Below are 14,259 nucleotides of genomic sequence, written 5' to 3' on the forward strand. Positions count from 1 at the left end.
AGAATGTGGGAGGCCAGCCAGGAGTATCTTAGAATAGTCAAGTCTAGAGGTGACAAAGGCATGGATGAGGGTTTCAGCAGCAGAAGAGCTGAGGCAGGGGCAGAGTTAGGCGATGTTATAAAGCTGGAAGTAGGCGGTCTTGATGACGGTGTGGATATATGATTGAAAGCTCCTTTCAGGGTCAAATATGACGCCGAGGTTGCGAACAGTCTGATTCAACACCAAATAATTGCCCGGGAGAGGGATGGAGTCGGTGGCGAGGGAGCAGAGTTTGTGGTGGGGGCCAAAGACAATGGCGTCAATCTTTCCAATATTTAATTGGAGGAAATCTCTGCTTACATAGTACTGGATGTCAAATAAGCAAAATTTAGAGACATTGGAGGGATCGAGAGTGGTGGTGGTGAGGTAGAGCTGGGTGTCGTCAATGTACGTGTGGAAACTTGCATGTTTTCAGATGATGCTACCGAGGGGCAGCAAGTAGAGAGAAATAGGAAGGGGCCAAGGATAGATCTTTGGGGGACACCAGAGGTAACTTGTATAGGAATGGGAAGAGAAGTCATTGATGGCGATTCTCTGGCTACAATGAAATAGATAAGAATGGAACCAGGAGAGCACAGTCCCTCCCAGCTGGATGACAATGGAGAGGCATTGGAGGAGGGTAGTATGGTCAACTGTGTCAGAGGCTGCAGACGGGTCGTGAAGGACAAGGAGGGATAGTTTGCCGCCTTCACAGTCAGGTAGGATCCATATGTGACCTTGATAGTGCTTTCAGTATTGTGGCAGGGGTGGAAACCTAATTGGAGGGATTCAGACATGGAATTCTGGGAAAGATGGGTATAAATTTGGCAGGTGATAACATGTTCAAGGACTTAGGAGAGGAAAGGGAGGTTGGAGATGGAGCACTAGTTTGCAAGGACAGAGGGGTGAAGGGTTGGTTTTTTGAAGAGGGGGACAAAACCTGAGGAAAGAGAACAGTTAACAATGGAAGCCAGGAAAGGAAGTTGGGGTGTTAGTAGTTTAGTGGATATAGGTTTTTTTAAATGTATAACTGTTCGTTATACACATCCTTTAAAAATTGTACATATTTCAACACAAACTGAAAATCACAAAGCATTAAGATGTATGAAATGAAAAATTCATACTTGTGCATAGGCATACAGTACTGCTAACTTTATAATTAAGATATGTTATGCTGTAATAAAGGGAATTTTCATATTGCTAAACTGGGCTTTTTAAAAGTACATACAGCTTTATGAATTAATGAAAGTCCTGCACATTATAGCATGCACCACTTGGCCTCTCAAAACTGTTTATTTTAACTTCTAAAATTGGTATTTTAATTCAGAATATGTTTCAACTTCCAGCATTGCCACATAATCTCCTAGCATAATATGTTAAGATTCTAATGACTGCACAGATTATGATAGATAGGACAGCAGTTCCAACAATTATTCTGCTAGACAGCTTAGTTCAGTTGTGGAACTTGCCTGACGGATATTGCTGTTTGATTTCTCATTCACAAAAGTCTGAATACACAGGAGATCTGGAGGTATGATGGCAATAAACCTCCACACGTGGGTATTTCTTGTTTTAATAATGAGTCTTTTTGTAAGGATAATAGAGCATAATGACAAAGCAGGAGGAGGACATGAAAACAGCAACTTGCACTTTTAATATAGAAAATATCACTAGGCATTTTACAGAGGAGAAAAGTAAAAATGTAAAGGACGAATGCAGAGCCATGTGGGAAACTTGGAGATGTCTGAAAGCTTTGACAAATAGATAGATTTTAAGGTGATTTTTAAAGGTGGAGAAAGCAGTACAGAGAGGGAGGTGCAGCATGGAAGTTCCATAGAATTGAGTTAAGGTGTTTCAAAGCTCATCCGCAAATTTAGTTAAACATCCCAAAGTAGGAGTGAAAGTAATCGAACACTGAATAATTATGGGCGGCACAGTGGCGCAGTGGTTAGCACCGCAGCCTCACAGCTCCAGGGACCCGAGTTCGATTCTGGGTACTGCCTGTGCGGAGTTTGCAAGTTCTCCCTGTGTCTGCGTGGGTTTTCGCCGGGTGCTCCAGTTTCCTTCCACATCCAAAGACTTGCAGGTGATAGGTAAATTGGCTGTTGTAAATTGCCCATAGTGTAGGGAGGTGATAGGGAATATGGGATTACTGTAGGGTTAGTCTCAATGGGTGGTTGTTGGTCGGCACAGACTCGGTGGGCCGAAGGGCCTGTTTCAGTGCTGTATCTCTAAATAAAAATAAAATAAATAAAAATTGTAAGTCTTAAGGAGCGTTTTGAAGGAGGGAGAAAGGTAGTAAGGTTGCAGAGGTTTAGGAAAAAACATTCCAGAATGCAACGCTGTGACATCTGAAGGAGTTTGTGAAAGGAGGATTGCAAGGGAGGCCAGAATTTTAAAAAGTACATGGGGCGTCTAGTACATGGGGCTGAAGGAGGTTCTAGAAGTAAGGAAGAGAAAGGCTGTGCAAATGAAGACCAGGATTTTTAAACTGATGTGTTGGGGGAGAAGCCAATGAAGGGTGGTGGGGGGAGAGTAGATTACCACAATGTGTGGGTTCTACTATAATTGGGCCAGTCAACTAACCAACCAAAAAGGCAGAAAACCAAAACCTTTTCCCATATGGTCACAGTTAACAGAATGGTTTAGGGAATAAAAATGTAATAAAACTATTGGAATGGGAAAGAATAATTACAACCATCAGGAGCTTCCTGTTCTAAAGACCACATGGTGAGGTATGTGGGCCTCAGTGGGATAGATGATGCTTTTTCATATTCTTCCATGGGATGTGGGTGTCGCTGGAAGGTCAGCATTTGTTGCCCATCCCTAATTGCCCTTGAGAAGGTTGTGGTGAGCAGCCTTCTTGAATCGCTGCAGTCCATCTGGTGCGGGTAATCCCACAGTGCTGTTAGGAAGGGAGTTCCAGAATTTTGATCCAGCGACAGTTAAGGAAAGGCAATATAATTCAGGATGGTGTGTGACTTGGAGGTGGTGGTATTCCCATGCGTCTGCTACCCCTGCCCTTCTAGGTGGTAGAGGTCGCAGGTTTGGAAGGCGCTGTCGAAGGAGCCTTGGCGAGTTGCTGCAGTGCATCCTGTATATGGTACACACTGCTGCCACTCTGGTGATGGAGGGAGTGAATGTTTAAGTTGGTGGATGGGGTGCCAATCAAGTGGACTGCTTTGTCCTGGATGCTGTCGAGCTTCTTGAGTGTTGTTGGAGCTGCACTCGTCCAGGAAAGTGGAGAGTATTCCATTACACTGCTAACTAGTGCTTTGCAGATGATGGATAGGCTTTGGGGAGTCAGTCGGTGAGTTACTCACCTCAGAATTTCCAGTCTCTGACTCGCTCTTATAGCCACAGTATATACATAGCTGTTCCAGTTAAGTTTCTGGTCAATGGTAACCCCACCAGGTTTTTGATAGTGGGGGATTCAGTGATGGTAATGCCATTGAATGTCATGGGGATATGGTTAGATTCTCACGGTGGCCCAAGCCTGTATGTTGTCCAGGTCTCACTGCATATGGTTGTGGACTGCTTCAGTATCTGAGCAGTTGTGAATGGTACTGAACATTGTGCAATCATCAGCGAACATCCCCACTTCTGACCTTATGATGTAGGGAAGGTCATTGATGAAGCAGCCTAGGACACTACCCTGAGGAACTCCTGCAGCAATGTCCTGGCCTCCAACAACCACAACCATCTTCTTTTTTGTTAGGGATGACACCAACCAGTAAAGAGTTCCCCCCCACCCCCTGCCCCCAATTCTCATTGTCTTCAATTTTGCTGGGGCTCCTTGCTGCCACACTCTGTCAAATGCTGCCTTGAAGTCAAGGACAGTCACTCTCCCCTCACCTCGCGTTCAGCTCTTTTGTCCATATTTGAACCAAGGTTGTAATGAGGTCATGAGCAGAGTGGCCCCGGTGGAATCCGAAACTGAGTATCGGTGAGCAGATTGTTGCCGTGTAAGTGCCGCTTGATAGCACTGTCAGTGACACCTTCCATTACTCTGCTGATGATCGAGAGTAGACCGATGGGGCGATGATTGGCCAGATTAGATTTGTCCTGCTTTTTGTGAATAGGACATACCTGGGCAATTTTCCACATTGTCAGGTAGATGCCTGTGTTGTAATATGCTGAAACAGCTTGGCTACGGGCGCAGCTAGTTCTGGAGCACAAGCCTACAGCTGGAATGTTTTCAGGGCCCATAGCTTTTGCAGTGTCCAGTGCCTACAGCCGTTTCTTGATATCGCGTGGAGTGAATCGCATTGGCTGAAGACTGGCATCTGTGATGCTGGGAACCTCAGGAGGAGGATGTGATTGGTCATCCACTTGGCACTTCCGGCTGAAGATGATTTGCAAATGCTTCAGCCTGTCTTTTGCACTAAAATAAAAGCAAAATACTGTGGATGCTGGAAATCTGAAATAAAAACAAGAAATGCTGGAAATACTCAGCAGGTCTGGCAGCATCTGTGGAGAGAGAAGCAGAGTTAATGTTTCAGGTCACAGAATCACAGAATAAAACAGTGCAGAAAAGGCCCTTCGGCCCATCGAGTTTGCACCGATGCATTAAAACACCTGACCAGTCTACCTAATCCCATTTGCCAGCACTTGGCCCATAGCCTTGTATGTTATGACATGCCAAGTGCTCATACAGGTACTTTTTAAAGGATGAGAGGCAACCTGCATCTACCACCCTTCCCAGTCAGGGCATTCCAGACCGTCACCACCCTCTGGGTAAAAAGGTTCTTCCTCAAGTCCCTCTTAAACCTCCCGCCCCTTACCTTAAACTTCTGACCCCTCGTAACTGACCCTTCAACTAAGGGGAACAGCTGCTCCCTATCCACCCTGTCCATGCCACTCATAATCTTGTACACCTTGATCAGGTCACCCCTCAGTCTTCTCTGCTCCAGCAAAAACAACCCAAGCCTATCCAACCTCTCTTCATAGCTTAAATGTTCCATCCCAGGCAACATCCTGGTGAATCGCCTCTGCACCCCTCCAATGCAATCACATCCTTCCTATAATGTGGCGACCAGAATTGCACACAGTACTCCAGCCTGACCAAAGTTCTGTACAGCTCCAACATGACCTCCCTGCTTTTGTAATCTATGCCTCGATTGATGAAGGCAAGTGTCCCATATGCCTTTTTCACCACCCTAATAACCTGCCCTTCTGCCTTCAGAGATCTATGGACAAACACGCCAAGGTCCCTTTGTTCCTCGGAACTTCCCAGTGTCAGGCCATTCATTGAATACTTCCGTGTCACATTACTCCTTCCAAAGTGCATCACCTCACACTTTTCAGTGTTAAATTCCATCTGTTACTTTTCTGCCCATTTGACTATCCCGTCTATATCTTCCTGTAACCTAAGACACTCCACCTCACTGTTAACCACTCGGCCAATCTTTGTGTCATCCGCGAACTTACTGATCCTACCCCCCCACATAGTCATCTATGTTGTTTATATAAATGACAAACAATAGGGGACCCAGCACAGATCCCTGTGGTAAACCACTGGACACTGGCTTCCAGTCACTAAAATAGCTGTCTGTCATCACACTCTGTCTCCTACAGCTAAGCCAATTTTGAATCCACTTTATCAAGTTACCTTGTATCCCATGTGCATTTGCTTTCTTGATAAGTCTCCCATGTGGGACCTTGTCAAAGGCTTTGCTGAAATCCATGTAAACTACAACTGCACTACCCTCATCTACACACCTGGTCACATGCTCAAAAAATTCAGTCAAATTTGTAAGGCATGACCTCCTTCTGACAAAGCCATGCTGACTATTCCTAATCAAATTTTGCCTCTCCCAAGTGGAGATAGATTCTCTCCTTCAGAATTTTCTCCAATAGTTTCCCTACTACTGACGTGAGACTCACTGGTCTGTAGTTCCCTGGCTTATCTCTACAACCTTTCTTAAATAGTGGGACCATATTAGCTGTTCTCCAGTCCTCTGGCACCTCCCCTGTGGCCAGAGAGGAATTAAAAATTAGGATCAGAGCCCCTGCAATCTCCACCCTCGCCTCCCACAGCATCCTGGGACACAAATTGTCCGGACCTGGAGATTTGTCCACTTTTAAGCCTTCCAAAACCTCCAATACCTTGTCACTCTCTATGACAATTTGCTCAAGAACCTCACAGTCTCTCTCTCCAAGTTCCATATCTACATCCTCATTCTCTTGGGTGAAGACAGATGTGAAGTGTTCGTTCAACACCCTACCAATGTCCTCTGGCTCCACCCACAGATATCCCCCTTGGTCCCTAATGGATCCTACTCTTTCCCTGGTTATCCTCTTCCCATTGATATACTTATAGAATATCTTGGGATTTTCCCTACTTTTACCAGCCAGAGCTTTCTCATATCCCCTCTTTGCTCTCCTAATTGCTTTCTTAAGCTCCGTCCTACACTTTCTGTATTCCACTAATGCTTCCATTGATTTGCTCTCCTTGTATTTTCTAAAAGCCTCTCTTTTCCTTCTCATTGTACCCTGAATGTTTCTGGCCATGCATGGTTCTCTAGGCTTGTTGCTCCTACCTATTGCCCTAGAGGGAACATGTTGGGCCTGTACCCTCCCCATTTCCTTTTTGAATGCCCCCCACTGCTCTTCTGTAGATTTCCCGACAAGTAACTCTTTCCAATCTACCTTGGCCAAGTCCTGCCTTATTTTACTAAAATTCGCTCTCCCCAATCCAAAACCTTTTCTTTGCAACTTGTCTATTTCTTTCTCCATAACAAGCTTAAATTGTACCATGTTATAGTCACTATCACCAAAATGCTCCCCCACCAACACATCAACCACCTGTCCGGCTTCATTCCCCAGAATTAGGTCCAGCACTGCACCCTCCCTTGTTGGATCCTCTACATACTGGGCTAAAAAGTTCTCCTGTATACATTTTAAGAACTCCACTCCATCTAAGCCCTTAACACGATGACTATCCCAATTAATGTTGGGAAAGTTGAAATCACCTAAAATAATTACCCTATTATTTTTACACACCTCTGCAAATTGCGCACATATTTGCTCCTCAATTTCCCGCTGACTATCTGGGGGTCTATAATAAACACCTAGCAATGTGGCTGTCCCTTTTTTATTCCTAAACTCTACCTGTAAAGCTTCATTTGATGCCCCCCTCCAAGATATCATCTCTCCTTACTGCAGTAACTGACTCCTTAACTAATATTGCAATGCCCCCTCCTCTTTTACACCCTCCTCTGTCTCGCCTGAAGATTCTATATCCCGGGATATTGAGCTGCTAATTCTGCCCCTCCCTCAACCATGTCTCTGTGATGGCTACTATATCACAATTCCACGTGTCCATCATTGCCCTTAACTCGTCCGTTTTACCTGCAATACTCCTGGCATTAAAGTAGAGGCCATCCATCCTGGTCTTACTCCCTTGAAACTTACTTCCACTGTATTCCCTCTTACTTGTTTGCTTCCCTGTGTTTAGCTGTGTCCCTATTCTGCTAGGAGTCTGCGTCCCCTCCCCCTGCCAAATTAGTTTAAACTCCTCCCAACAGCACTAGCAAACTCACCAAGGATGTTAGTCCCCCTCTGGTTCAGATGTAGACCGTCCCACTTGTACAGGTCCCACCTTCCCCAGAAACGGTCCCAGTGGTCCTGGAATCTAAAACCCTCCCTCCTGCACCAACTCTTAAGCCACACATTCATCTGTGCTATTCTCCTATCTCTATACTCGCTAGGTCGATGTCCTTTCAACATTAACACCTGCTGGGCTCCCCCATCAGTGAGGGTAGGGATATTTGTGGAGCTTCCTCCTCCTGTTAGTAGTTTAATTGTCCACCACCATTCATGACTGGATGTGGCAGGACTGCAGTCGATTTTGCATGACTCAACTTGTTATTACACTTAATGAAATTGAATAGCAACAAAAGATCTATGATTTCTCAGCTGTTAATTCTGCTGGTTACATGAAGTACATGATAATTGTATGAACTGTATCAGATTGGGTCTCGCCTTTTTTTGCAGAGGATGGGAGATGGAGGAATAAGTGATGACATGTGACTTGTAGACTCGTGAGCTGCTTAGTTTTTCAACTTACCTAAAGCTGGAATGTAATTTTCCCATTTGTTATCAAGTGGGATTTTCCAGGACCGGTTTTTTTTATTTGCCCTTTCAAAAAACATTCCAGCTTAAACTAGTGATGGTTAATAAACTTAAAAGTAACATTTTGTTCTAATGCAGGTGCCAGGTACAGTTCTGCCTTGTACACAGAGCGTGAGAGAAAACCGAGAACAAATTATTCCGATGAAGATGTTAGCGTGGACTTAGAAGGACTATCTGACAACCCACCTGAACTAAATCTCAGTGATCTGTCCTGAGTATTGGAGTCTCTGAAAACTGGATCCTGCATTGTTTCTCATAAAGGCTCCTTTTACATTTTCAAAGTTATGCTCCTTTTTAAGTTAATGTTCTGTCTGAATCAAAATCATCCAGTTTTTATTCTTGGCGCTCACGTAGTGATATACATACACTTTAGATAGACCAGTAACGGACAACTTCAGTATGTTTATTGGTTGTTTATGGTGTCAGACCTATGTTAATTAACATTTTAGTGTCTCAACTTCTAGGCTTTCTATAATCATTTAAAAAATCAGTTGCAGATGCCTAATGGTACTGCTCAATCTACTGATGACCACATTACTAAAATTTGAGTATTGAAGAGTTTGGTTGAAGAGAAATGGAAGCTTTATCATGCAGGCTGATCTCTTGTGGCATTACACAGAAATCAAAAATAAGTGTACTCTTACTTTGATTTTATTAGCACCTATGCCTGTGTCCTAGTGACTACAAGGAATATCCATGTTATTGTTGATGGGGATAGCAGGACCTTGAACAAATGACAGACAAAGTCTGATACCCAGATCCAGTGGTGAATCTTCCCTTGTTGGCCTTATATACTGGATTAGAAAGCAGTCTTGTACACATTATTCCATTTTCACCTTCACCTATGTCTTCTGGCCAATTAATTTAGGTGTAGTTGCAATCTGTCATAAGAACATAAGAAATAGGAGCAGGAGTAGGCCATTCAGCCCCTCAGGCCTACCCCGCCATTCAATGAGATCATGGCTGATCTGCTCAAGGCCTCAACTCCTCTTTCGGGCCTGCTCTGCATAAACCCTCGACTCCCCGAGATTTCAAAAATCTATCTACCTCCTCCTTAAATGCATTTAGTGACCGAGCCTCCACAACTCTCTCGGGTAGAGAATTCCAGAGATTCACCACTGTCTGAGAGAAGAAATTCCTTCGCATCTCAGTTTTAAATGTATGCCCCCTTATTCTGTAACTATGTCCCCTAGTTTGAGATTCCCCCACCAGTGGAAACATATTCTCAACATCTACCCTGTCAAGCCCCCTTAAAATTTACATGTTTCAATCAGATCACCCCTCATTCCTCTAAACTCCAATGAATAAAGGCCTAACTTGTTTAGTCATTCTTGATAAGACAACCCCCTCATCCCAGGAATCAGCCTAGTGAACCTTTTCTGAACTGCCTCCAATGCTACTATATCCTTCTTTAAATACGGGGACCAAAATTGTACACAGTACTACAGGTGTGGCCTCACCAACACCCTGTACAGTTGTAATAAGACTTCCCTATTTTTAAACTCTAACCCCCTCGCAATAAATGATCTGTTTGTCACTCATTTTATTCATGGGGAATGAAACCTGGGGTACTGGTCTGAACTAATAATCATTTTGAGGACGGTATTTGTTTATATTTTTTAAACAATATCTAAATGGGTGGGGTGTAGCAGCTACAGGAAACAGGTGAGGGAGCAGGAGTCATAGTAATCTTTTTGAAAGTGGGTGAAGAAATGAAACAAGCTTAAATATAACTGAAATGGGAATGGAGAGCATGGGACAGACATAGGGAGGACACAAGTGGTCAGGGAATAAAGAGAGTTATCGAACAGGAGTGTAAAAGATGGTGAAAAATGAAGTGAGAGGAACTATTAAAATGAATTAAGCTGTCTGAACAACAGTTCAGTATCTAATAAATAAGGGAACTGGAGGCAATAATAAATTGCAAGGAACTTGATATAGACTAGATTACTGAGACATGGCTACAGAAAATTCAGGGCTGAGCATTAAACAATTGCAGGGTGTAACAGATAGTGTGGAGGAGGGGGAAGGGAGGTGGAGTAGCTGTACTTAAGAGACAACATAGTGGCAGAAAAAAGTAACAGCCGTCAATAAGACTGAAATTGAATCCAGTAGGTAGAGATGAGAGATGATAAAGGATCAATCACACTAACAGGGGTAGTCTATAAGCCTGCTCATACTGGAAGGGAGGTGGAAGAAGAAATATGCAAAGAAATTAGAAAATGAGTAACATTTATATATGAGATTTAGACTACCCTGAAATTAATTGACCAGACGGCGTAGGTTAAAAACAATAAGGGAATGGAGTTCCTACAATGAGTACAGGATTCCTTTCTAATCCAGTATCTAAGAGGCCCAAGAAGGGGAAATTCGCTACAACAAAAACAAGAAATGCTGGAATCACTCAGCAGGTCTGGCAGCATCTGTGGAAAGAGAAGCAGAGTTAACGTTTCGGGTCAGTGACCCTTCTCCGGACCCTTCCGAAGAAGGGTCACTGACCCGAAACGTTAACTCTGCTTCTCTTTCCACAGATGCTGCCAGACCTGCTGAGTGATTCCAGCATTTCTTGTTTTTGTTTCAGATTTCCAGCATCCGCAGTATTTTGCTTTTATTTTAGGGGAAATTCGCTACTGGATTTGGTAATGGAGAATGAACCAGAACAGATAAAAGTTGTACAAGTAGGGGGAACATCTAGGCAAAAGTGACCATAATGAACCTACAGTCCAAGGACTGCAGCGGTCCAAGAAGGCAGCTCACCACCACCTTCTCCAGGGCAATCAGGGATGGACAATAAATGCTGGCCTAGCCAGCGATGCCCACATCCCATGAACAAATAAAATACAGTTTTGGCAAATAATTGTGAAGGACATAAGCACAACAAAGAACAGGGTAATAGATTGGAGAAAAGCTGATTTTGAGGGGCTGAGAACAGGACTGGAGAAAATAGAATGGACAACAATATTGGCAAACTATGATGTAGAAGAGCAATAGGAAACATTTAAAACCTTGTTCAACAGAGCCCAGGAAAAATATATTCCACTAAAGAAAACACTCGTGAGACCCCATTTATGAATAAAGACATAAGGGAAAAACCTGCCTGCACCACACTCTCAGGCAGTGCATTCCAGACCTTAACCACATGCTGTTTGAAAAAGTTTTTCCTCATGTCGCTTTTCTTTCTTTTGCCAAGCACTTTAAATCTGTGCCCTCTCGTTCTCTATCCTTTCACGAGTGAGAACAGTTTTTCCCTAGCTACTCTGTCCAGACCCCTCATGCTTTTGAATACCTCTATCAAATGTCCTCTAAGCCGCCTTTTTTCCAAGAAAAACAGTCCCAACCTCTCCAGTCTGTCTTCATAACTGAAGTTTCTCATCCCTGGAACCATTCTAGTGAATCTTTTCTGTACTCTCTCCAACGCCTTCGCATCCTTCCTAAAGTGTGCCACCCAGAACCGGATGCAATACTTCAGCTGAATAAGGTCAGTGCATGGGGAGTCGGGACAATTAACAATGGATTGCTGGCTGAAAGACAAAGCAGAGTAGGGATCAAGGGTAGCTAAAAGAATGAAATAAAAGATAAAACCATAATATTTTAAAAGGGCAAATTTAAGAATTTCAATCCTGCTTACCTGATAGCAAAACATGGAAACATACCCTTTATAAAATAGCATAATGTCATAACTGCCAGAACTGAGATTTCTAACATTGAAAAACATGACTCACAGCACCACCTATAGGCATAACAGATATTGCAGGTAAATGAACACTGCATAAAAACTCACATTTATATCATGCCTTTAATGTAAAACATCCCAAGGCCCTTCAAGCATAACCAGAAAAAATCTGATACTGAGCCAAAGAAGGTGACATTAGGATAGATCACTTGATTTCAGTGAATTTTTATATACTGGTGGCCAACTTTAATTTAGCAAATTTTTAGCAATTGATTTCCAGGACAATTAGGGTTGAACAATAAATGCTGGTCTTGCCAGTAATGCCCGCATCCCATGAATGAATTTTAAAAAGTCTGCTTTTGCCAATACACTGATCCTGAAAATCTGTGGGTTGTCCTGGCTTAAGTGCCACAATCCACATCCCTGTGACTTGTGCTGCTGTTTCAGTAAAGTATGGAAGTGGGGGGTGGTGGTGATATAGAAGTTATTTTCATTTAAATAATCCAGCCAGACATTTATGCCACTAGAGGTATACTTCAGGCACCTGCCAGAGGATGCTCGAGGAAGGGAGGGACAGGAACCCCTCTCCATCAGAAAGATGGTGGAAGTGTATCCAGCAATCCCCTTTATACAGTGGCCAACTCTTTAAAAAAAAACTACAGCTGTTAGAGGTGCAGGCTTAGACTCCCAGTCAGGTCCCACTTCCATCAAATGCCTACTGTCAGTCAGAACACCAAATCATTGCTCTTCCACCATCACTGGAGAGACCCTGGCAACTCTCCCAATTCTGTTGGTGATGACCAATATGGTGGTAATCAGTAATATTAATAAGTACAATTAGTTACAAGCAGTAGCTAAACAGTGGTACAAAAGACTGAAAGTACATGATCCTCTGAGAGCAAATAACCACAAATATTCAAGCTGTTTGGTTCCCCCCTTGTCTAATTAGCAGCTGCCCTGGCACATCTCCATGGAATCCCAGCCATAACCCCGGTCTCACCGGACTATGATTATGACAAATCCCTCTAGGCCACTCTGTAATTCAGCAGTCGATTTTGCATGACTTTCAACTTGTTTGCCCACTCTGAGCTCGCTGCACTATAGTTAGTTCTGCCCTTGCTACTTCCTACACCTCAACTGTCAAGCCATGGCAGAAAATAATCTATGATTACACATGTAAAATATAGGGCAGGAATAGTGCAATGTGACCTTTTAGATTTTCATGAATGAACTTTATGAATGGTGTAGAGTAACATTAATGTGATTAGAAATTAAACACTAAACCTTTTTGTATATCTACATTGTTACTCAAAAGAATTTTTGTTCATATCTGGCAGGTAGCCTATTTATAAGCTGTTAAAGATAGCTGGTGCCCATTGATACAAAGGAGCACACATCAATGCAGTCCAGGTTGACTTCTATTTTTTTTTATTCGTTCGTGGGATGCGGACGTCACTGGCTAGGCCAGCGTTTATTGCCCATCCCTAATTGCCTTTGAGGTGGTGGTAAGCGGCTTTCTTCCTTCTTGAACTGCTGCAGTCCTTGAGGTGAAGGTACACCCACAATACTGTTAGGAAAGGAGTGCCAGGATTTTGACCCAGCGACAGTGAAGGAACGGCAATATAGTTCCAAGTCAGGATGGTGTGTGGCTAGGAGGGGAACTTGCAGGTCTGGAATTCCCATGCATCTGCTGCCCTTGTCCTTATAGGTGGTAGAGGCCGCAGGGTTGAAAGGTGCTGTTGAAGGAGCCTTGGTGAGTTGCTGCAGTGCATCTTGTAGATGGTACAAACTGCTACCACTGTGCATTGTTAGTGGAGAGAGTGAGCGTTGAAGGTGGTGGATGGGGTGCCAATCAAGCAGGCTGCTTTGTCCTGGATGCTGTCGAGCTTCTTGAGTGTTGTTGGAGCTACACTCTCCAGGCAAGTGGAAAGTATTCCATTACAATCTTGACTTATGCTTTGTAGATGGTGGATAGGTATTGGGGAGTGAGTTACTCACAGCATAATTCCCAGCTTCTGACCTGTTCTTGTAGCCACAGCATTTGTGTTGCTACTCCAGTTCAGTTTCTGGTCAATGGTAACCTTCAGGATGTTGATAGTGGGGGATTTGGCGATGTAATGCTATTGAACGTCAAGGAGAAATAGTTAGATTCATTCCTGTTTGAGATGTTCATTGCCTGGCACTTGTGTGGTGCGAATGTTACTTGCCACTTACCAGCTCAAGCTTGTATATTGTCCAGGTCTTGCTGCATTTCTACATGGACTGCTTCGGTATCTGAGTCACGCATGGTGCTGAACATTGTGCAATCATCAGCGAACATCCCCACTTCTGACCTTATGATGGAGGGAAGGTCATTGATAAAGCAGCTGAAAATGGTTGGGCCTGGGACACTAGCCTGAGGAACTCCTGCAGTGATCTCCTGGGACTGAGAT

At 43.6% G+C, this 14,259-nt stretch overlaps 1 protein-coding gene across 5 annotated transcripts in view; it reads left to right on the top strand.

Annotated features, from left to right (window-relative positions):
• The window catches only part of LOC137372785 (coiled-coil domain-containing protein 159-like), a 36,147-nt gene extending 27,712 nt beyond the window's left edge, over nucleotides 1–8,435 (top strand). For 4 of the 5 annotated variants that reach the window (XM_068037029.1, XM_068037032.1, XM_068037030.1 and 1 more), the window contains one exon: nucleotides 8,233–8,435. In XM_068037029.1, coding sequence (XP_067893130.1) covers nucleotides 8,233–8,369 — 137 coding nt within the window. In that variant the 3' untranslated portion in view covers nucleotides 8,370–8,435. The remainder of the gene's footprint in view (nucleotides 1–8,232) is intronic. The other variant, XR_010975499.1, reaches the window with a different exon arrangement.
• Nucleotides 8,436–14,259: the final 5,824 nt, after the last annotated feature.

Source organism: Heterodontus francisci, chromosome 8 (genome assembly GCF_036365525.1).
Source record: "Heterodontus francisci isolate sHetFra1 chromosome 8, sHetFra1.hap1, whole genome shotgun sequence".
NCBI classification, from domain to species: domain Eukaryota; kingdom Metazoa; phylum Chordata; class Chondrichthyes; order Heterodontiformes; family Heterodontidae; genus Heterodontus; species Heterodontus francisci.